The sequence below is a fragment of the Aedes albopictus genome, chromosome 1 (assembly GCF_035046485.1).
Source record: "Aedes albopictus strain Foshan chromosome 1, AalbF5, whole genome shotgun sequence".
Classification (NCBI taxonomy): Eukaryota; Metazoa; Arthropoda; class Insecta; order Diptera; family Culicidae; genus Aedes; species Aedes albopictus.
Genome location: NC_085136.1, coordinates 83,173,983 through 83,198,428, shown reverse-complemented (window position 1 = coordinate 83,198,428; position 24,446 = coordinate 83,173,983). Strand labels below are relative to the sequence as shown.

General features: G+C 38.6%; 1 protein-coding gene across 2 annotated transcripts; it reads right to left on the bottom strand.

Annotated features, from left to right (window-relative positions):
- Positions 1-6: 6 nt before the first annotated feature.
- LOC109424609 (platelet-activating factor acetylhydrolase IB subunit beta homolog) lies at positions 7-18,709 on the bottom strand. 2 transcript variants are annotated; one of them, XM_029866808.2, is made up of 3 exons: positions 18,564-18,709; positions 17,960-18,501; positions 7-1,512 (listed from the first exon to the last, which is right to left on the bottom strand). In XM_029866808.2, exons 2-3 carry the CDS (start codon positions 18,353-18,355, stop codon positions 1,231-1,233), a joined length of 678 nt encoding a protein of 225 aa, XP_029722668.1. In that variant the 5' UTR covers positions 18,356-18,501; positions 18,564-18,709; the 3' UTR covers positions 7-1,230. The 2 variants fall into 2 exon arrangements, with proteins under 2 accessions (XP_029722668.1, XP_029722669.1); XM_029866809.2 differs by having other exon boundaries at positions 18,626-18,698.
- Positions 18,710-24,446: the final 5,737 nt, after the last annotated feature.

Genomic DNA, 24,446 nt, shown 5'->3' with positions numbered 1-24,446 from the left:
AACTGCACAGCATCTTTATTTCCATCTAGTCATTCTTGGGGGTTGTTTTTCACACATCCAAAACGTCTTCCGTGCCTGTTTGGAATGTACCAACAATGTACTGACATTTATTCATTCTTCTTTCGTTTAGGCATCAGTATCGTCAAACCATAATCTTTGGAATACCTATAATCCGATGCCGAGTTCCGACCCGGATGACAATTTTTCTGTTGAACGTAATATGTGTGTGTATGTCTATTATCCAGTATAAGGTTGAGTAAAATGTAATCATAATATATAAAACATATTCGAAAAGCACGGGCCAACCGTGCACTGCACCAGAAATCTGAAATCTTTAGACTACGATTCCAATTCGATCTGAGTTTTTAGCTTGATCAAGTCCTGTTTATAGTCTTTTCAATCATTCTTAATCCTTCAGCGCGCGCGCTGTTGTAAAAAGTACAACACTACCAAAAAACCTCGCTTTCCGTATACAGCACGAGCGTGGTGCAGTTTCGGTTGTTTGATGGCGCGCGTCCTGGAAGGTTAAAAAAAAGTCCTGCTCAATAGTTGTAGATTTAACGTGAGAATGTATTTTTTTTATGTACTGTAAACCATGCAACCATTTTAGATTAGATTTGTATTTTGCCGTAGATTTCAGTTCATCAAAGTTGAGATCATAGTATATTCTAGGTGTTTCACTTGTGGAAATATTCGTTTCTTCGTTTTTGTATTTGTTATTTTGTGAGGTAAGGTGGAATGTTTTAAAAAATCACTACTTTATTAAGAAGACAGTCTACGGAATGGGTATTGGAATCCTAACCACTAGCCTAGTACGGTATTTTCTTGGAATCAGCAGAACTTATTGGAAGCTTTTTTTAATCAATATATCTAATTATATTTCTAAAGAAAAAAAATCTTTGACCATTTCGGTATAAAGCTAGCAGTAAGCCTAGTTAATATAGAAAACGTGTAATAAATAATATCATTGTGAGTAAAAATAATAATCAGTATGAAATACATTCATAAACCTAGCGTAAATAAACGCATTTCTACAAGCTTTTCTACCGTAATCAATAAGAATGTGCAATTTATGTGATTATTTAAACTGTATGCCTACTTCTCTAGCTGCGAACGAAACAAAACAAATAAACCTAAAAAAAGGGACCCTAAGAATGTATAAGTGTGGGAATGTCGAACAGCACTCCCACCGCCGCTGCTGCCACGCAAACAATTGACTCTCGCTCGCATTCACTCCGACGGAGTGAGATCACGTTCCTTCTCGTTTTCGGTCAGTATCTGTTGCAGCAGGTCCCAAACGGGTTCGAAAACCTTCTTGCAGCCGACGTTGGTCAGGTTCAGGTAGTCGAACATGTCGTGATGGCTGATGGTTCCATCGCTCTGTATCAGGCCCGAGTCGACACAAACGATCTGCACCTTGTTCATGCCGACGAGGCGTTCCTTGAGAAGCTGGTTGACGGCACCGTTCTTGTCCCGGAGGGCGTTCGGCTGGTGGCCACGCGGCAGGAGGGTCTGAAAATAGAGATTTATTCAAAAACCATTTCAACGTGCAGTCATATCATAACCATAATTCTAATTAATGTTTGAATCAGGGATGAGAAATGTACTGGAAAAAACGGTTACCGGCTGTACATTTGACATTTTTCCACACGAACATCATAGGCCCAGCCAAACTCAAACTGTTCGAAAAATAAATGTCATAACATTTTTTTCCTGCTGCCTTCTTCCTCGAAACGGTTTCCAAGCGCGAGAGCGCCAGTACTCGAGCACAACGACGACAAAAATTTCTGTCTCTCCCGTTTTCGCATTTTTCTGCGTTTCAAACCGCTTCCAGACAAACTTCTTTATGTGCATCACATAGCTAGGAGTGGGCTCTAGCTATTTGTGCAAATCGATTTAAATTATTTATTAAAACAAGTGAGTTATTAGCAGTTGAAAATATTCGACATTTTTCGCAATCACCCGCCTCAGCATGACTGCTCATAAATGTTTTCGTGGGGAAGCGAAAACCATCAAGCGTCTGCTTGACTGCCGTCGGCGCGGCGTCTGATGGTATTGGTGCTGCCGTTGTTTTGTTTTTATTTTACTGCCAGTATCGATGAACGGAAAAGAGAAAAAAGTATTTTTGCCATCCCTGGTTTGAATAATGCATTTCTTCCAAGCGGACACTGTAATACCATTTATATACTTATTTTGAAACACTTCCGATAAAAATAACTACATCAAATCTCAATTTGGAAACATTTACAATATTATGACATATTTATATGAGATGCATGCAAAATTTATATGGCAACACTTCCAAAAACGATCTAATTCATGATTTACAAGTCGATTTATAATGCAGATCACCATACAAAATGACTTTGCTGGATATTTTTCGAAATTTGATGGTTTTTTATTATGGAATACTAAAAATTGTACAATTCGGCTAAACGAATGTCTAGGCAAAAAATGGCATTTGAAGGGTTTTTACCCTCGTTTTTGTTTCAGTGTATATGTAAGTGTGATGTATCACAATTTCATAAAACAGTACTATATCACTACGATAAAAAAGTTGATCATAAAATCTTTTGTGTGAGTTTCCTGACACTTTTTTTAAATTTTTTTAGCCTCGGCTAAACGAATGTCTGTTACTGTATAAAAAAACCGTTCTACAATAAGCCAAGGGGCCGAGACTAATCACATCATGATATTATAAGTGAACCTGTAGAAGAGGAACAGAAGGAAGAATACGATACATTGGACAGTGACGCAGAATGCGATGAGCTGAATCTTCAGAAGGTCAAGAACAAAGAACTCAACTTTTTAATCGACACTGGGGCTAATTAATCATATATTAATCCCGAACATGTTAAAAAATCTTCCAAAGCGAAGTCTCCTTCAATTGTTCCAAAAAAAATAGGAAATTCCTTATTGACAAGGTAGTTCATGCTAACCTCTTTTCGGAGGCATTCAGCACAAAGCTCCACTATCATGTCTTCAAATTCCATAATTTTTTCAACGGCTTAATCGGGTATGAAAACATAGCATCGATGAAAGCCTTGTAGTGGGTGATAAAAGGTATCAACTCGCGCGATACTATCCTTCTTCAATGAACTTTCACGAACAGACTGATCAGATGCTAACCATTTGCACTACGGCAGATGACTCATTTCTAATTGAGGATGAAATAAACTTCACCCCAAGCATTTCGCCAAAACCTGGCTAATATTCCGCCAACGGACACCAAGCTTCTGTCTATTTATCCACTATTAAACCAGGTGTGAAAGCCAATATGAAACCATTTGAAAACGAAAAGTTTCTTTTAAATCAGAATGAAACTTGTATGTATGTATGTATGTAGAGTAATGCGGGGCAAAAGTTCGCACGGGGCAGAAGTTCGCAGTGGGTTTTTCTCTGCGCACGAGTTAAGAACCCAAGCAAACTTGTATGGGTTCAACACATTATGAGGCCAGATGCTCGTCAATAAAAATTGGAACGATTCCGTTATGCAGTAGCAGAGTTATGCAAAAAATTGTGTTTTTATCTGTTTTGATGTAATTTTTGGACCTTTCGGAATAAGAATTTGTAATGACTGAAAGTAGAAGAATTACATAATCTCTTTATGTTGAAGAATCGTCATTCCATAGTTATTCGAGAGGTGCATTCGAATAAACAAAAAATCTTCCAGTGCTTCTTGTAGGAAGGAACATTGTTAAATCCTCGACAGTGGGGCAAAAGTTCGCAGTAGCTGTGGGGCAAAAGTTCGCACTATATTTCTGAACCTAGAACATCAATATAGTTACAAAATATTCGAAGCAATGACGAGTTCGTGTAGAAACTACTATATGATGTATAATATGTGTTGTATGCATCCTCAAATCGTTCTGGCTGAGGGTTTGAACTTATTTTTGGAAGAAGATCGACTATAAGGCAATCAGTGTGTTCGCCTATTTAAAACAAAAAAATGAAAAATGGCTGAAAAAACATTTTGGAACATTTTTTCGCCATACTCGTGCACAGATAAAAATAATGAGATTTACACGTCATGTAAACTTCATTTTAGTCATGTAAATTTAGTGTTATGATGGTTTACATGATATATCATGTAAATTTGTGTTATATGTCATGTAAACTCTCAGAGTCATGCCAAATTACATGACATATAATGGAAGTTTACATGATATTTCATGAACTTTACATGATATGTCATGTAAACTTTTATGATATCCCACGCTCCAATCATGTGCATTATATGTCACAGAATTTTACACTCTTTTTTCGATCTGTGTGTCATCCATTGAAAGTTTTTGGAAGTATTGTGTTGTTCTACTTTTTTGGGGTCTTTCATAGCTTAGTTTGTAAATTCATACTTATAATACATCACCATACTGACGAAGGTTAGATTAAAATTACGGTCCCGTTCATTTGTTTTGCACCATATTTGGTTTTTATTTCATGTATTCTGTGTAACACGTACAACTATAATCCACAATTTATTTTGACAACTTCAATAACGCTGGAAAGGAAAGCTCTTGGTTAAAAGTTGTGGAAGTGCTCCAGTTGGTATGTAATGCCATGAATAAAAGGAAACACATTTCATGCCTAGAGTGAAAGGATGAACATAAATTAACATGAAATAAATGAACTTCATACAAATAAACTATCCTTCACAATATGCGAGCTTTTGCCCCGCACAATGCGAATTTTTGCCCCTAGTATGGGACTAAAGTTCACATTTGAGTACTTGTATTAAACGTTTTATTACTAGAACTACAAAAGGAACGTGAAAAAATCTAGTACTACGTTTCGAAGGTGACATGATAGCGATTCGTTTAACGAGAAAAAACGATATTATTTTCTTTTTGTTTAATAGTTATTTGATAAAGATTGTTAGGTGCGAACTTTTGCCCCGCATTACTCTATGTACAATCCATCTCCCACTGACCGGCAGTGCTTTTATGGAAGAAAAATGTCTGCGCCTATTTTTAACTTTTTTCCATAGACGCAAACACTTTTAGTCCTGGAGATGGAAGGTGATAGCTCTACTGCACGTCCAACGACCCATTTCAAGTATGGCAGGGCTTCCACGTACATCTTGAGGTCGTTTTCTGAAACAGTAAGCCCCGCATTGATGCATCCGGATATCAATAGGATATCTGAAATGCATTAACACTTCCTGAATCAAAAAATTGCATTTTCGTTTCTGGCGCGTATTTGGTATGATAAATATCCCATGTATGAATAAAATGACGTTTTTTAATCAGAGGCTGCCCATTAATTACGTAAGGGGGGGTTTAACAAACCTTACGTGCCATATAAAAATATTTGGGTTCTCACACAAAAAATCTTACAAGGGGGTGTCGAAAAATCGTGCAAATTCCCTTACATAATAAATGGACAACCCCTTGGAAAGATCTCACCAAGTTCTTAATAGTCTGCCGTGATATAGTTGTATTCTTATTTCTCCAGCGGTGCAGCAACGTCCGAAATAGGATTGATTTCATTGCCACGTTCACTTAAAAAGACGTGGAGCGATCAACCGAGTCAGCGATTACTCCCGAATGATACTACGCTTAATAATTACACTTTCACACGCGGAAATCTGATTGGGTGGCGTAATACCGGCCAAACCACCAGCAAAATCGTCACATAAAATTCGTCTTTTGAATCAGAATAAAACTTGTTGCAAAATAAACTTCAACGCAAGTCACATGAACGAGGAAGAAAAACATGAACTAGTAAAAACGCTCAAACCCTTCAAGGACGTTTTTTAAATGAAGGTCAAAAACTTAAGTTCACGCACGAGGTAAAGCATCGGATTGAAACTAGCCATGATAAACCAGTGCACCAAAAAATCCATAAATACCCTTATCATCTAAGTGAAGAAGCACAGACAAACAGACGTATCACTTGGGACAAATTGCGATAAAAATCATCGTCACGAAAACATAATTGCTCATTGCTAACCAGACTGTGTTACGCAAACCAATCAGTAGGTGGCAGTAGTGAGCAAACAGGAGCAAAAACGATGCGATGACCGTGCCGTGACCGAGCGATTTGCGAACTACAAAATATTTGAACTAACCGTTAAAAAGGGTAACGATGAGAATGGAGTAAAGTGAGACATCTGTTTGTCTGTGGAAGAATTATCTGATCAAGTACGAAAGATGCTTGATTCGGGTATAATTAGAGAGTCATCGTCTCCTTGGACATCACCTATCTGGTTGGTACCCAAAAAATATGGATAACTCCGGGAAGAAGAAGTACCGAATAGTAGTAGACTACAGGAAGTTAAATGAGAAAACTACTGCAGATCGATACCCTATCCCAGAGATCAGTGAAATACTAGACCGGCTCGGAAAGGCCCAATATTTCACGGTATTAGATCTAGCCAGTAGATTTCACCAGATCGAAATAGACCCCAAAGATATTCCAAAAACTGCATTCAATACAGACCACGGCCAATTCGAAAGCCATTCGACTTAAAGAATGCCCCTGCAACATTCCAGAGGCTGATGGATTATGTCCTTCGGAAACACATGGGAATAAGATGTTTTGTCTACATGGACGACATTATAATATTCTCATCCTCTCTGAAGGAGAACGTTAAGGATATCGCGAAAGTCCTGGAGACATTACGCGATGCAAATCTCAAGATGCAATGTGACAAGTCGGAGTTTCACCGCAAAGAGGTCGAGTTACTCGGTCACGTTGTCACCACAGAAGGGGTAAAACCAAACCCCAGTAAGATAGAGGCCATTTTAAATTGGCCACTACCGAAAACCCCAAAACAACTTAAGTCATTTCTTGGAACCGATAGCAATTATCGCCGCCTCATACCGGGGTTCGCTAACATTGCCAAGCCACTCACCAGCCAGTTCAGAGGTAAAGGCAAAGTAATTAATTATGACTCCTAAGACTTTGAACATTCTTTCAAAAAGCAAAAGCAAATCATGTCTACAGATTTGTTGCTAGCCTATCCGGACTTCAATAAACCGTTTATTTTTACGACAGGTGCCTCCAACATTGCTATTGGAGCAGTACTGTCGCAATTAGAAGACGGAAAGGAGAGACCTATAGCATAACTTTCACGCACACTGTCCAAGACAGAGGAGAATTACTCCGCAACAGCCAAAGAGCTTCTAGGTATTTATTTTGCTGCAAAAAGGATTCGACCGTACCTCTATGGAAAACCTTTTACGATTTACACTCATCATGAGTCATTGACCAAAAAGCCCAAGCTTACCGATGCCACCGGACGACGAGTCACTCGACAGAGGCTTTACTTGGAGCAGTACGATTTCAAAATCGTCTACAAGTAGGGTAAACAAAATGTGGTAGCTGATGGTTTATCGCGAATTCCACCAGTCGAGTTAATCTTACAGGAACTGTTACAATTCGTGAAGAAATTGCAGTGCTGGGATGATTCTTGAATAAATCCCTAATCAAATTCCGAAGGGATTCCGGGAGGATGTTCTGAAGCAAACCTCCCTGAATTCATTATGCTGATGTCGAAGAATCGATCCTTGATTCTCAACCTGTACATTCTTTCTTCGATCGGCCATCGGCTGGTACATGATTACCTCTTAACGTTCGCACTACCATAGATCCTCTCTAACGCACCTCTTGATGCAGCGCTACGATTCCGAGCCCGCGGTCATTCAGTAGATCGGCGAGTATGCGGGTGCTCACGATGAAGCTGAGAAATCTGCAATACCGCAGCACGTACCGAGCTTCGAATAGCAAGTCCCTTATCGTTTAGTCTTAGTTAAAACTGCTCAAATTAACATTACTCGCTAGATCCCCCGAGGTACGTTCACAATCTGTGAACTTGAATGCCGAAAAATCGTGACCATGAAACTGCTGAAACGACCTTCTGAACAACTTTCCGAAGACTTAAACTATCGGGATCACAAAATAGAGCTGGTTGAAAATGCGCATTTTTACAAGCTCACGAGCGACATCCGGCAGCAGAATTGTGAACCAAACTGTTTGTCTTTTAGATGTCAACGACCTTATGAACAACGTTGTCGGACTGCATCTTTGCAGATAAGCAGGATTTCAAGATATAGCAGCATGTACAGGGTGTTACCCAAGCAGCACATAAGTCACAAAGGAGTGTCGACAGCGCATGTTTTTGGTTGCACACTAGTCATTTTCAAGTTATTTTGCCTTTGAGTTAGAATTACATGAATGTAGCTCTTGTACAACCAAAAACCTGCGCTGTCGACACTTCTTTGTGACATGTGTGCTGCTTGGGTAGGTTCCTGAGTGCAAACTTTTTAAAGGGTGATAGAGGACCATAAATGGTGAAACAACTTGTTCTACGCATATGGTCAAATCTCAACCGCACGCTATGTCTGAACCAACAGATTATAAAAATTGAATGTACATCGGGTTTCTTTCCATAAAACATCAGTATTCAAGCTATATTTTCATTTGCAGAAGGTTTTAAAATATTCTATCGGTGAAAATTTTTTCATACATTTTGTATGGGAGAGGAATTGACCGAAAATGAGGATTTCAAGCAAATTTGTATGAAAAACGGTCAAAAAGAAGGAAAAATCAAAATTTCCCCGATAGAATATTTTGAAACCTTCTGCAAATGAAAACATAGCTTGAATGCTGATGTTTTATGGAAAGAAACCCGATGTACATTCAATTTTTATAATCTGTTGGTTCAGACATAGCGTGAACCGTTACGTAGTTATTGAGCTCCCCATGTTTTTGACTCTTATTGCCTTAACTGGCTATAACTTGAAATTGGTCAAACTTATCACAGTTTTTTGGCCCTTATTTGAAAGATTATTGAATTTTCTATCAAATGGCATCTTTGAACCGATTGGTTTAGTCAAATAACTAAGTTTTCTAGAACAAATAGCTCAAAAGTAGTATGTTTAGTTTGTTTTTGTCAATTATTTTTGAATAATTGCGTAATAATTTCAAAATTTTTCTAAGGCAGAGTTGTAGCCCCTGTTTCACTCTACAATTCGTTCTTTGACATTAAACTTCTATCTCTTATTGATTTCTTGCAATTTTGATTTAAACATCGTATTTCAGATCATAAATTTTCAACTGTCATGGTAAGCACTGAACTGCGCAAAAAACTGTGCCGCACATTTAAATCAAAATTGCAAGAAAACGATAAGAGCTAGAAGTTTGGCGTCATAGAACGAATTGAAGAGTGGTACAGGGGCCACAACTTTGCCAAAGAAAGAATTTTCATTTATTACGCATGTTTTAAAGATAATTGACATAAACAAATTAAAACACACTATGTTAAGCTATTTTGCTCTAGAAAACTTAGTTATTTAACTAAACCAATCGATTCAAAGATGCCATTTGATAGAAAATTCAATAATCTTTCGAATAAGGGTAAAAAAAAACTGCGATAAGTTTGACCATTTTAAAGCTATAGCCAATTAAGGCAATAATAATCTTTAACATGGAAAGTTCAATGACTACGTAACGGTTGAGATTTGATAATATGCGTAGAACACTTTTTTTCACCATTTATGGTCCTCCATCACCCTTTAAAAAGTTTGCACTCATGAACCTAACTACAAGGTGTTATCCTAGTTTTCATGTGATGCTTAACTCTTCAAGGAGATGCAATATTCAACTGAGTGTTGCGCACTTCAGAATCGGTACACTGTCGACCGGCTGGGGATAAAAAACGGTATCACATAGAAAAAATGTTGTAAGACGAAAATGAAGCTTGTTTATTGTATTTTGTAAGAAAAATATAAATTTGCAGTTTTTATTTCTTCAAGATGAAATTTAGATCTGTTTGTGTAATTCATGCCATTTTCTTTTGCACAAACCAGTAACCGTAGACACTTGCAAATTACACAGCTTACGGGCTGATATTTCCACAAGAAGCAAACTAATATTCATTGAAGATATGATCAAAACAAGTTACAACAATAAACTTTTGACAAATATGGTTTACAAGACCATAATAAATGTATAGCCTTAATTTGTCTAGGTTTTTCGACAGTTTTTTTTTTTCATTTTTTTTTTAATTCCTCTGACAAATTGTTTGAAAACTTCAGCGACAAAACGCAATAACGGGCTGGAGTCATACCAGTCCACCAATGACAATCACTTCCAATGAATGGCAATTAGTCAAACCAAAATGAGGAATATATCACAAAAGATCAAATAAATAAAAAGAGAAAATAAGGAAGACTTAAAAAAAGACATTAAACCACATTTTTACAGGATCACGTTTGCACAGACATTCTAAAAAAATTAGGGAATAGTCCACAAAATCTGCTTGAATTCCTTCCAGAAAATGAACCAGAATAAGCATCACATAAAATCACAGGTATTTTTTCGTGATTTTTGCAAAAATTCAGCTGGAAATTATCAAGATCATGCAGGAACACATTTCTTAAAGGTTTCTACAAATTATTCCCTATGTGAAAGCGCCTGCAATTTTTACAATGAACGCCCTCTAATGTCGAATTTCGAGGATACTGGAACATTCTCCAGGCTGTTCACCAATATTTGTTTTCGTGATAGTTCAAGAAATCCATCCCTTACTGCAGTTTTTATTACCGAATACTTCTAAGGGAAAGAATCAGCTCAAGAGTTTATTTCTTTTTGCCTTTCTCGTACACTAAGTGTACTGGAAAGGCTATATGTTCACTCCAAAAACGACTTTTTGATAGAAGGCTCGGAGGGTCAAGTCACATATACCAATCAACTCAGCTCGACGAATTGAGGTGATGTCTGTGTGTGTGTATGTGTGTGTGTGTATGTGTGTGTACAAATAAACTCACATCACTTTTTGGCAGTAAACCTCAACCGATTTTAATGACCGACGGTTCATTCGACGCGGAATCTGGTTCCATTGTTTCCAATTGAAAATGGTTCGGATCGGTCCAGCCGTTCCGGAGTTATGGCCATATTTACGTGTTCCGGACCAGTACCCTTGGAAGGGGCCATACATAAAAATGTAACAAACACATACATGCGACACATCAAACTGCGGCATTTTGGATAACCTGATGAACAGTCAGCAAGAAAACAGTCTCAGACCATATCTGAACCGGTAGTGTTCCGGAACCGGTTCCGGGAGTCCCGCCGGAGGTGGCCAAATATAAAAGTGAACCAAATCCATGCATGCGACACATCAAATTGCGGCATGTTGGATAACCTGATGAACAGTCAGCAAGAAAACAGTCTCAGACCATATCTGAACCGGTAGTGTTCCGGAACCGGTTCCGGGAGTCCCGCCGGAAGTGGCCAAATATAAAAGTGAACCAAATCCATGCATGCGACACATCAAATTGCGGCATTTTGGATAACCTGATGAACAGTCAGCAAGAAAACAGTCTCAGACCATATCTGAACCGGTAGTGTTCCGGAACCGGTTCCGGGAGTCCCGTAGGAAGTGGCCAAATATAAAAGTGAACCAAATCCATGCATGCGATAATGCGATATATCAAAGCGCGACTTTTTTGATAACCCAATGAAAGGTTGGCATAAAAAAAGACTCAGACCATATCTGAACCAGCAGTGTATCGGAACCGGTTCCGGATGTCCCGCTGGATGTGGTCATATATAAAAGTGATCCAAACCCATGCATGCGGCACATCAAACTACGGCATTTTCGATAACCTGATGAGCAGTTAGCAAGAAAACAGTCTCAGACCTTATATGAACCGGTAGTGTTTCAGAACCGGTTGCTGGTGTTCCGCCTGAAGTGGCCGTATATAAAAGTTGACAAAACTCTTGCATGCGGCAAATCAAATCACGGCTTTTTCGACAACTTGATGACCGGTTATTGAGGAAGTAGGCTAAGACCACATTATGGACTGTCAGTAGTGCCGAAACTAGTTCCCTCCGAAAGAGGCTAAATATAAAATTGAACCAAACCCATGGCTTTGTTGATAACCTAATAAACTTTAGCAAGCAAATAGGCTCAGACTATTTAAGAGACTATCGGTAGTGTTTCGCAACCGGTTCCGGGCTGGAAGTGACACCAAACCCATGCATGCGATACCTCAAATCACGGCTTTTTAGGTAACATGATGAACAGTTGCAAGAAAATAGACGCAAGCCCTATCAGTGTGTTACGGAACTGATAACGGGTGTCCCGCCAGAAATGCTCAAATGTAAAAGAGAACCAATACATGCGACATATCGATGACTTATTCAGTAACAAGATAAACGGTTAACCAACAAATAATCTAAGACCATATTTGAGACAACCGGAATCAGTTCCAGGTGTCCCGCCGGAAGTAGTCAAACGTAAAATTTAACCAAACCCATGGAAGCTGCACATCAAATAGCGGAATTATAAAGGTTAACAAAATAAATGTCAAAGCGATAAATCAAATTGTGGCTTTTTTGATAGCATGTAAACGTTGGGTAAAATTATAAATGAAGAAATGATCAAAGTCTTCATATACGCGAGAGAACGAAATCGTGACCAAAGCGATCTCTTCAAATCACACCGTTTCAGATTCCTGCGGTGTAAATGTATAGTAGGATGGATCAACGTTTTATATAAAAATATAATTTAATCGCATCAACCTTATACAGTTTTTCAATCTCCAATCTCCTTATGCTTCTAAAATTACTGCTCACAATTTGGGTGCGGCTGGTTGAGCCCTCACTCTTCTCATTGCGATTGAAATTTGAATGGAAAATCTACATTTTCTGCATTTTCCTCGTAGGAAGGTCAAATTTTACATGAATCGTGTTACCAACGATAATAAAATATAGCCTAAAGTGTGCTGAAATAAACATTGGCAAAGATCACAAAGTGATCTGTGATTGTGAATAAAGTTAACCTTTTTCATGCATTAGCTGACGCTCACCCCGCTGTCGTAGTGGATGGAATGGGGTCACAATTACCCCAATACACGACTAGGGTTAAGGTGGTCAAGCAGTCAACTGAGATGTCTGATCTATTTCTGCTCTGTTTTGTTGTTGAACATATTATCGGAATATGTATCATCAATAAGTTTCGAAAATCGATGATGGCTTTGCTAAAATTGTTGCTAGTGTAAAGTGTTTTCAGGATCCAGGAACATTTTGGCTAACGTCGAAGAAAAGTTTATGAGTACAAATTCGACGAGAGAGGCACTATCACCACTAGGTGGATCAATCTGGTTTTTTTTTGTACTATGCAGTCGCATAAAAGGCAACACTAATCAATCATCAACGTCAGCGATTCGTAAGTTAACTAATTCAGCCACTTTGCATGTTTTTGTCTTCAGTAACACAAAGCGTGACCTTCACTTTTTACTTCTGGCTAGTTTTTCATTCGACATAGTTGAAAATAGTGATTTTAAACAGAAAAATTTACTTTAGTGTACTGCCGAAGATATGAAATATCAGTTCCATGTTTTCTGGATTTCCTGTGCAAATGGGGCAGATATGTGATTCACGGCAGTGTACACGACTATTAAAATAGGGACTTTTAGTGACTTACTCATTAGGCCTGATTTTTTCCAGACAAAAACTACTTTCTATTTAAATCCTCTGCAAATCAATGTAATACCAAGTACAGAAAATAAGTACGGATTTATTCGAGAAAACAATCTAAAAATTTATCAGGAAACTTCATCTGGATTTCAACTTTCACATTTATTAACTGTGAGCTTCCTGCTAATGAGCATTTTGCATACGTATATCGCGTGGCAGGCACGGTGATGCATATGCCTCAATGCCTAAGGAAGTAGAGGAAATTTTCATTAGGAAAAGAGCAGGAATCGAACCCGTCACCCTCAACATTAAAAACTTCTATATTGGTATCGAGGCATAGTTAAATGACACGGACACGTTCAGTGCTTACAGTGCGCTATTCGCTCTTTGAAGGAAGCACGACACTAGACAACGGACTAGCATGCAACGCCCAGTGGCACAACCGAAAACTTTTACTGACAACTGCGACAAGAATCGAACTCGCGCTCTCCACTGGAATTGTACTCCCATATGTTGCCAAAAAACGTTATCCAACTTCAAATTTTCCAATTTATTGACATTTACATTCATTTGACACTTTTTAGTTTAAATGAAATAAATTAACACTAATTTAAAACTTAAAACAAAACACATTGTACAGTTACATTTAAAAATGTTATTGACTATTATTATTTTCAAAAACCCTATTGGGTGAGGCACACATGAATCTTATTGGATTGTGTTGAGCATAGTGGGCGTTCCATGAACCGAGCTGTACCCAGGTAACCACTAAGCACTGTTCTAAGCATAATAACGGTCATTGAACAGCTTTTCAGTGCTAAAAGCTCTATATAAGCATTCCTAATGCTTATAGACTCTATGAAAAGTAAAAACTAAAATAAGCCCTGTATGCTTATATAAAGCCTACAAGCTCTAAAGAAGTTTGTCAGTTAGACCAAAACAGACTCAAGTCGGTCATAACCAATACATTTTAACATAAATGTTTAAGGACCGGGATCGGGGGAACAGGATCATTTTTGTTGTCACTCGACGAATGCTGCTCGAAATGCTATTGTTTAAAAGATAATGGAATCTTTCAAGCAAATGTGGTGATTCCAGACATGATTCTCATACTTTATTAGTTCTACAAATTCCACATCCGGTCGGAAAACACTGCGGAAGAGGAGCTGCAACGTTTTCCGACCATTTGTATACATATAGCTTCTCCTGCATCTCTTTTCCTGCATTCGTCGCCACCAAATCGACCACTAAATCATTACCCTTCCATATCATTTTGAACCGCCGAGATACCCAAACTATTATTTTGCATGGTTTAAATACTAGTTTGATCACACTGATTCCATGGTGCATCGGTGGAGCAGATGGAAAACGCAAATGGACTTGGACTTTCCATCAGGAACCCGGAGGACAACAGCTGGAATCTGGGTCATACAGTAAAAAAGTAACTTCAGTGGAAGCAAAAGAAATGAGAAAAGAACAGGAGATAAACAAAATATTTTTTTTCTTTTTTCTTCGTCTCACTTTTGACAACTCCCGCTCCAGAGACCAGGTACGGAATTTTGAAGTTGGCCGTATAACAGCCGAATAATGCGCCAAAAGTGGCTTTTGAGCAGCTCTATTAGAGGATATAGAACCAATTAGCTCTGTTAGCCAGGTTCTATATTCGACTATAGAACCGATTTAAAGTCATTTTTACAGCTTAATGGTTACTTGGGTAGAAAGCCTCGTTGCTGAAGCTGTCGTTCCGGTGCATATAAGTTCATTTCATGCAGTATTTCGGAAGAGTTTACCTTGCCTTGTAAAACTTTCTCTATGAATATCGCCTGAGCATTGATTGAAGCGTCTACGTTCCATAGTATCCAGTCCTAGCAAACGACATCAACTTTCGTACGAAAGAAGATTCAAAGGATCATTCCAGGGGAGAGTCGGAAGTGCGTATCTTACCAACGTTTTTTGAATCGACTCAATGCGGGTGATCCTGTTTGCATGATAAGGGCACCAAACAATCAAAGCCGACTCCAAAACAGATCTTACCAACGAACAAAATAATTCTCGTAAGCACAATGAATCACAGAATTCATTAGGAATTTTTAGAATGAATCCAAGTTGTCTATTAGCCTTAGAAATAATGTCGGTATGATGTCCGCGAAAAGTAAGTATCATTAAACGAGGTATGTATCATTGATCAGCGGGGTAACATTGATCGGCTTGACCGACCTCATGAAATTGTCTAACAAGCATTTTACATTGAATCCCTGGCCAAGTTCGCAGGGGTTGACGGTATTAAAGTGAAGGAGTTTCATTTTGATTATTGTAATGTAGTGTTCTTTAGTGAAGCATATCACCTTTCTAACACTTAAATGCGCCTCCAACGGTTCATCACGAACCGGATGCTGCAGATGGAGTATGGCTTATCATATGCATCAGACATGCTCGATAAACACGGAGGAACCGCCAGGGCTCAGTAGAGTCTATTCCCAAGCAATAGTTGCAAGTCAGTTGGATTTGAGAAGGTTTTGATGATCGTTACAAATCCTAATAAAAGTATTATAGGATTTGTGACAGGTTTTGGAACCTTTTACAGCCAGCTGATTTGAAAATGTTGTTTGGGCTCTATTTCCCACGTTTCTCGGTTGATTTTGATTAGTAAATTATTAATGTTATAGTCGCCTTTTCAAATTTCTACAATGGCAGTTGGTCATATTTTCTTTAAATAAAGCAATAAAAATCTACCGAAGAATTAATAGTGGGAAGGAGATTTGCAGCACTTAATTGTGCTGATAGATTCGAAGCTAACGTGCGAACACTTCAACGCATTGTTGACGTCAATGCGTTCGACGTGACATTTTGGACAAAAACTGACTGCTTTTTACTAACTGAACAACGTTACTTGTGTATGACTAGGTTGACATTTGTAGGCTACGCTTAAAAAAATGACATGGTTTATGTAGGGCCGATATGACAATTTGACGAATTTGAATATTTTTCAGAGTATTTGTAGGAGAATGAATACATAATAGTTGACTTGCAATCTTTATTATTTTAAACTTTTATTGAAATCAACTGACCAACTTGGCGTATTTTTGTTCATCTCTTAGATGACACCAACAGAAAAATATCAGAAGTTCAGTTACATGTTTCTGTGGGTTTTGGACCGATGACAATTTAAGGACGCAAGAGATGAACACAGAGAAAAAGAAAACGATAAGCGAAATCAAGAAAACAATTTGACACAGGATCGACTATAGTTTACCAAACAGTGTTGGATTAATTCGATGAAAAAAACATACGACAACTGACTTAACGAGTAGAGAAACATATTGAACCATACCACAAAATCAAACAAGAAGACAAACACAAACCGTGTGACCATAACACTACAAAGGCAAATCCTGACTGACTGACCAATTGAAAATTTTCCAACCTTCTACCGTAACTTTCTGAGTCAATAGGCAACAGTGTCTTAATGGATATCATTTTCCGCGTACGGCTGGCAAACTGCTTCTGATAGATTACGTTCCCTTTTCTATCTTCGGGTCTAGTGTAGAGATTTCAACTCTATTCAGAGTGCAGCTAGAAACCTAGCAAAAAAAAACAAGCATTTTACATTGAATCAGTTTCTGCTATCGAATGGTATATCGTAATCTGCTATTATTTAGCTATTAAATGACATGCAAGTCATGAAAATTGAATTTCATAAGTATTGAAATAAGTCAAATTTTTACATAACTGTGTTTTGTAGAGCAATGTGATACATTGCCAAACATTCATGCTTGGCGTGAATACTAGATACAATCTGAGGTTCGAAATCAATGTATCACTTAAATATAATATCCTAGAGTTGGATTTGATAAACGAAACTTCTATGAAATGCTCTTTTTCAATGAAATATACGATTTATAAAGAGTAAGCTATTGTGCGTTTAGCACTAAATTGATTTCCGAAAAAACTTCATCGACTTCCGCTGCCTTTCCTATGCGTTAAACATAACGTCGGAAGTAGTGCGCTGTATAGAAAACCAGATTTACTGTACAGCGCACTACTTCCGACGTTATGTTTAACGCATAGGAAAGGCAGCGGAAGTCGATGAAGTTTTTTCGGAAATCAATTTAGTGCTAAACGCACAATATCAATTCCTTAAGCCATTGCCTAAGTTTAGGCGTTATTCACGGTTTTTAGGATTTTAATTTTAAAATAACTCAAAAAGCAAGAATTTGGGCAACATATTCGAAATCAGTGACCCAAAATTTAGTAAGTAAGGGTATTTTCAACACAAACGAACATTGGTGATTGACCCCAAATTGCAAAATCAAAAAATAGAATAAAACCCTATTTAAACATGTTTTACAGTTTTACAATACTTTTTCGAGTAGCTTAACACATACTCAGAGGGCCAGTACTTGTTTAAAAAATATAAAACATATAACGTTTGCTTTAACAAGAGAATTATTCAGGAAAGATCGAAAATTCTGCTCAATGTTACCCCAGGTTACGGGACGCAGTCAAAACCACAACCGTGTTCGTTACTTACCGGAATCACAATGTACACATCCGGCAGCTTGCCCCGAATCGTCTTCACCAATTCCAGCATTCCTTCGACTACCTCCTCAGCACTATCGCTAATGTTATTCGTCCCAACGTGCAGCACAATGGCCTTCGGTCTAACATTCTCCAGCTCTCCATTCTGCAGCCTCCAGAGCACGTTCTGAATCCGGTCGTTTCGTATGCTAAAATTCAAACAATGCATCGGCACAAAGTGACTGTTCCAGTACTCGGTGAACTGCAGCGACTCCAGAATGCAGTCCCCAACAAACATCACATCCGGATCCTTCTCCTTGCACTCCTGCACAAATCGCTTGTGCACACTCAGCCACCGGTCGTCACCGTCCAGGTCTTTGCAGATCGTGGGAAGCGTAGTCGCAGTCATTTCGAGCCGTCCACCTCGCAGAGATCAACAACAACAACAGCAGCAGCAGCACCCTTCGGATGTAAAACAGGAAAATTGCAGCCGTAAAAAAAATCGTTTGTAAACACACGACCGGCCTGGGATGGGAAGCAAAGATGCAATTCGACCTAAAATTAGTGCACCGATCAGTGGAAGGTCAACAAGGTGAGGAAATGAGCACTAATTTAACTGCTGCAACACACAAGAGGCCAGAAAAAAGCACTTTTCCCTAGCAGGCAGCAGCTGCACAACCTTTCTTTTGCACTTTTTTTTGACGTCGTCGTCGTCGCCGACTGTCTGTCTGGCTTGTCATCCACCTTCGCTTTGACAACAACAACTTTCTCTGCGGCGGCCACTGATGCGGCGTTGGTGTCATGACGAATGGGGGGTGAAAAGAGGAATAATCTTCTCGGTGTGCAGGGCGCTACCTGGGTGTGATAAGGGGAAACACTGTGCGGAACACCGAAACAAATTCGAAGGGTAATCGTGAAAGAATCAGCAGGTGATTTTGCCACAGTGTGATTTTGCTGAGTGTGTTTTTTCCAGCTTAGCTCTGGACATACATAAACCACGTAACCAAGAGAGAGATGTGCGACCCGGTCAAGGGTTTTTTTATATTGAGTTCTTCAAATTATATCTCATGAAACCTAATGCAAGCCTATGCGGGAGAACAAAAGATGCTTACAAAGTTCTTATAAATATTCTTAACACGGGAAATTTGAACGCAAATCCCTACGGCACAGGCATTTGGATTAGTCAATAATAAATTATTATTTTTTTTAGTTTATCCACAGAGAACAGACGTCTATCTTCGCTTTCTGCCTTGTGTAAAACTTTGTAACGGTCATTTCAGAGTATGTGGTTATGCTCCCGTTGCGCGGCGCTAGCGTGCCATCACTTACATTGTTGTGTTGTCAAATTTGTTTCCAGTGCTCGCCGTTTTTGGCCGTTTGGCGCTCGTGTCGCTTTGTGAGCTAGTGTATTTTAACGATGAACACTGCCATCGTGGGGTCAAATCGACTTTATATGTGGAGCAGTCTCCGTTGGTGGCGTTGAGGTACACTTAAATCCTTTACACACGATTTCAATGTATTTTTGTTCGAGCTTAAATGTCTGTTCTCTGTGGTTTATCGACCTTTTAACCACAGAGAACAGACATTTACTGCCGTTCTACCACCGACGAACCGACGTGACAGTGGTGTTTCAAAACTGTCCCCCCTCAATTTAACGGTCGACCAGCAAAGCGAGCGAACCCTTCTGTCAAATCAGCGTAGACGCGAACCTCTTCCTATGTTAACACACGGGGGTTTGGTATCAAGCTAGCATACCAACGCGGGCCGTTATAGAGGTGGCGATAGTGTTCGGCTATTTTTCATCATGGCGTCGCGGACAACAAATTTGAATTTGTTTGTTCTAGCTGTCACGTCGGTTCGTCGGTGGTTCTACGCCCGATTGTCACATGTTATATGGGAATCCAATATAACATGGGACAATTATGCGTAGAACGGCAGTTTAAGCACAGAGAACAGACATTTAAGCTCGAACAAAAATACATTGAAATCGTGTGTAAAGGATTTAAGTGTACCTCAACGCCACCAACGGAGACTGCTCCACATATAAAGTCGATTTGACCAAACGATGGCAGTGTTCATCGTTAAAATACACTAGCTCACAAAGCGACACGAGGGCCAAACGGCCAAAAACGGCGAGCACTGGAAACAAATTTGACAACACAACAATGTAAGTGATGGCACGCTAGCGCCGCGCAACGGGAGCATAACCACATACTCTGAAATGACCGTTACAAAATTTTACACAAGGCAGAAAGCGAAGATAGACGTCTGTTCTCTGTGGTTTAAGCACAGAGAACAGACATTTAAGCTCGAACAAAAATACATTGAAATCGTGTGTAAAGGATTTAAGTGTACCTCAACGCCACCAACGGAGACTGCTCCACATATAAAGTCGATTTGACCCCACGATGGCAGTGTTCATCGTTAAAATACACTAGCTCACAAAGCGACACGAGCGCCAAACGGCCAAAAACGGCGAGCACTGGAAACAAATTTGACAACACAACAATGTAAGTGATGGCACGCTAGCGCCGCGCAACGGGAGCATAACCACATACTCTGAAATGACCGTTACAAAGTTTTACACAAGGCAGAAAGCGAAGATAGACGTCTGTTCTCTGTGCTAATAGTACAGTATGATCCATAAAAAAATGCGAAAGTTTTCAAAGTCATCGTTCCCCTACTTCGAACTGATTAACCTTGCACGTATCTATTGGATAGTATAGTAGAGCCACTTATCTGATAATGGCAAAGGAACATAGACTGATTTCATGCACGTACCTTTGGAAACTGAACGGAACATATGGATGTCGAAATCGTCCACGCGCCAGAGGCCGTTTTTTAAGGATGTAATTTACTTTCAATTGCTTTCAATCAATCAAATTTTATTTTCAAAATAGTTCTTTTATGGCTGGATAAGGTCTTCAGGAGTTCGTTGGTTCGTCGGACTAGAACGAAAAAAAATATTAACTTATAAATTAAGAGACATTTTCTGAAAATTGAACTATTTGACAAATGATAATTTTTAGTAAATTTTATGTTTTAAGCATGAAATTGTTTTTAAGTACTTAGTATTTGCACCTATCATAAAGGTAGGTTTAAATGTCTTCATCGACAAAACATTGTTTTGAAAAATGTTCAAACAGTGTTAAGTTTTTTTTATAAATTTATCTTTTTTAGTTTTTGTTTCCTAAACATTTGAAATTATTTTAAAAATATTGTTCAAACATGGGCGTATTAAAGAGTACATATTTCTTCATGGTTTTCATGTGTTTAAAAGTTTTAATCTTAGTTCATTTTGCTCTGAAAATTAGAGGAAAACTTGATTTTATTTAGAAATTGTTAACAATTATAAGGTATCCCATATACGTAACCAATGAATATTTTGACAAAAAATTTAGAGATCCTGTATGACAAAGACCTCCTTGTTGTACCCTAATCCAAAAAAAGTTTGATTCGTTAGGATTATTTCATTAAAAATCATCAAATACCGCAAAACAAGGAATTTCGCATTTTTTTAAGGGTCATACTGTATACCACAGAGAACAGACGTCTATCTTTGCTTTCTGCCTTGTGTAAAACATTGTAACGGTCATTTCAGAGTATGTGGTTATGCTCCCGTTATGCGGCGCTAGCGTCCCATCACTTACATTGTTTTGTTGTCAAATTTGTTTCCAGTGCTCGCCGTTTTTGGCCGTTTGGCGCTCGTGTCGCTTTGTGGGCTAGTGTATTTTAACGATGAACACTGCCATCGTGGGGTCAAATTGACTTTATATGTGGGGCAGTCTCCGTTGGTGGCGTTGAGGTACACTTAAATCCTTTACACACGATTTCGACGTATTTTTGTTCGAGCTTAAATGTCTGTTCTCTGTGTGTATACGTCGAGAGCTCGGCACGGTCGGATGCTCAGACGACCGAACTGCGCCATGTGACGCAAGCAAGAGTACAATGACACATATTCCCCATTTTACTAGAATTTTACCAGATTTGCTTGTATGTCTGAAACATACTGAAGAAACTTGTAATTAGAAGGCACGAAATGTTGCTAATTGAAAAATTGAGAGATGAAATTTATGGAAAAAAAAATCGCTTTCTGGTGGGATTCGAACCCACGACTCCTTGCTTGCGTCACATGGCGCAGTTCGGTCCGACTGTGCCGAGCTCTTGACGCATACTAATTAGACACCAGCAAAACAAACTGCCTGGTGGCTAGGTATGCAGAGTGCGAGAGTAAGTCTCGGCTTCATAAAAATAATTCGCTCTCACTTGTAGTTAGTGGGCACAAACAGGAGTAGGACTGTGTTGAGGATTGGCATCTAAGCCGAAAGAGAGATGAGATGTGAAATAGGTGTGTTTACGGTGCGGCTTTGGAGTCAGTTTGGCTTTCTATTCCGCAGAATCATTACTTCTTTTGTGGCTTAATTGGTTAAAGCACAGAGAACAGACGTCTATCTTTGCTTTCTGCCTTGTGTAAAACTTTGTAACGGTCATATCAGAGTATGTGGTTATGCTCCCGTTGCGCGGCGCTAGCGTCGTGTTGTGTTGTCATATTTGTTTCCAGTGCTCGCCGTTTTTGGCCGTTTGGAGCTCGTGTCGCTTTGTGGGCTAGTGTATTTTAACGATGAACACTGCCGTCGTGGTGCCAAATCGGCTTTATATGTGGGGCAGTCTCCGTTGATGGCGTTGAGGTACACTTAAATTCTTTACACACGATTTCGACATATTTTTGTTTAAGCTTAAACGTCTGTTCTCTGTGGTTAAAGCGCCGGTCTAGCGAATACGGAGTCGTGGGTACGAATCCCACCAGAACGCGGTTTTTTCACAAATTTCATCTCTCAATTTGCCAATTAGCCACATTTCGTGCCTTCTAATTACAAAATTTTCCAGTATTCTCCAGATTACCCTTCTAAAATTTCTCCAAAACTGTTTTCAAGTATTCCTCTAAAAAAACATTTTATACACTTCCTCACAAATTCTTAAATGATTTTTTTTCAAAACTCTTTTTGGAGTTTCTCACGAATTATTCGGGTCTTCTGTGGAATCCTTAAGAAATTCCTCCGGCGAAATCTTCAGAAAATCATAACTCTTTCAGATTTTTTTTGAAGTTTTCTTCTTTATTTTTTCAAGGGATTCCTAAAAAAATCTCCAAGGATTATTTTCAAAATTCCTCTATAAATTTCTTCAATTAATTCTTCAAAGAATGTTTCTAGAATTTCCTCACGAATTGCTTCATGAGTTCTTTTTTTACTCAAGAAATTGCTAATAGGATTCCATCATAAACATTTTCAAGGATTTCAGATATGTGGTTACTTCAAGGGATTATTTGAAGAATTTCTCAAGGGTTTACTTCTCCACAAATTTATCCAAAGACTCCTTTTGAAAGTCTCCAGTTTATTTCTGCAAACATTTCTCCAGGACTTGATTAGAAAATCCTTCAAGGATTTTTTGAATTACTTCTGGAGTTTCTTTATTTTTTTCCGAGAGATTTTCCAAGGGTGCTCTTAGGAATTCATCAAGCGTTTTCTTCAGAAATATTCCCAGGAGTTTTTGTAGGAATTCATTCATGATATCACGACGAAGTCCATCCTGAAGATCATTGAAAATTCCTAAAAGAAAGTCCCCATTAATTTATTCAGGGATTTCTCCCGAGATTATTGCATGATTTGTTTCAGTGCTTCAAGCAGGAATTCCTGCAGACAGTTATGTCAGAGATTGTCTCATGAATTTCTCCCGAAACTCTGTATTTTCTTGGATATTCCGTCCAACATATCGTCCAAGGATACCTTTAAGTATTTCTCGTCGGATTGTATCATGATTATATTCAAAACATTTTTCAGAATTATTTCCTTGGCATTTCAACATCAATTTTTTTTTTAAAATGCGAAAGAGGTTTTTCCAGGACAAGGTCTTGAGTAAAATTTTAGATTTTTTTCACAATTCTTCCGAAAAATCATCAAAACATTCCTTAAGAAATTCTCTTAAGAGGTTCCCAAGTATTTTTTTAGTTTTACTACACGAATATCTTCAGAAAAGCAGCTTTGATTTCTTCAGGAATGACTTTTGGATATTCCTCCTCGGTTTCTCTTACGAACTCCCTAAAGGAATTCGAGTGAAGATTTGTTCTTGAATACCTTCAGAGGTTCATTCAGAAATCCATTGAGCTTTTCTGCCAGGAATTCATTCTGATTTTTCCGAGAAATTACCGGATTTCACTTGACAGCATTGTTCATTTCTTTTCTTCAGGATCATTGTACAGGTTAGGGAAATCATTCAAACAATGAACACGATGTGGAGAGGAAGCCGAGTGATTAGCTCTGATGTTACACCACTGAACTTCGATTGAAATCACAAAATAAATACATACTTATCGATGGAAAATATAATAATCATTTTGCCGCAATAATTCGTAGTGGAACGAAATTTAGAATTTCATCTCAGCTCAGGCGAGTCCAAGGACACAAGAAGTCGCAATAACGAGTTTAATTTTCCGACTCAATGGT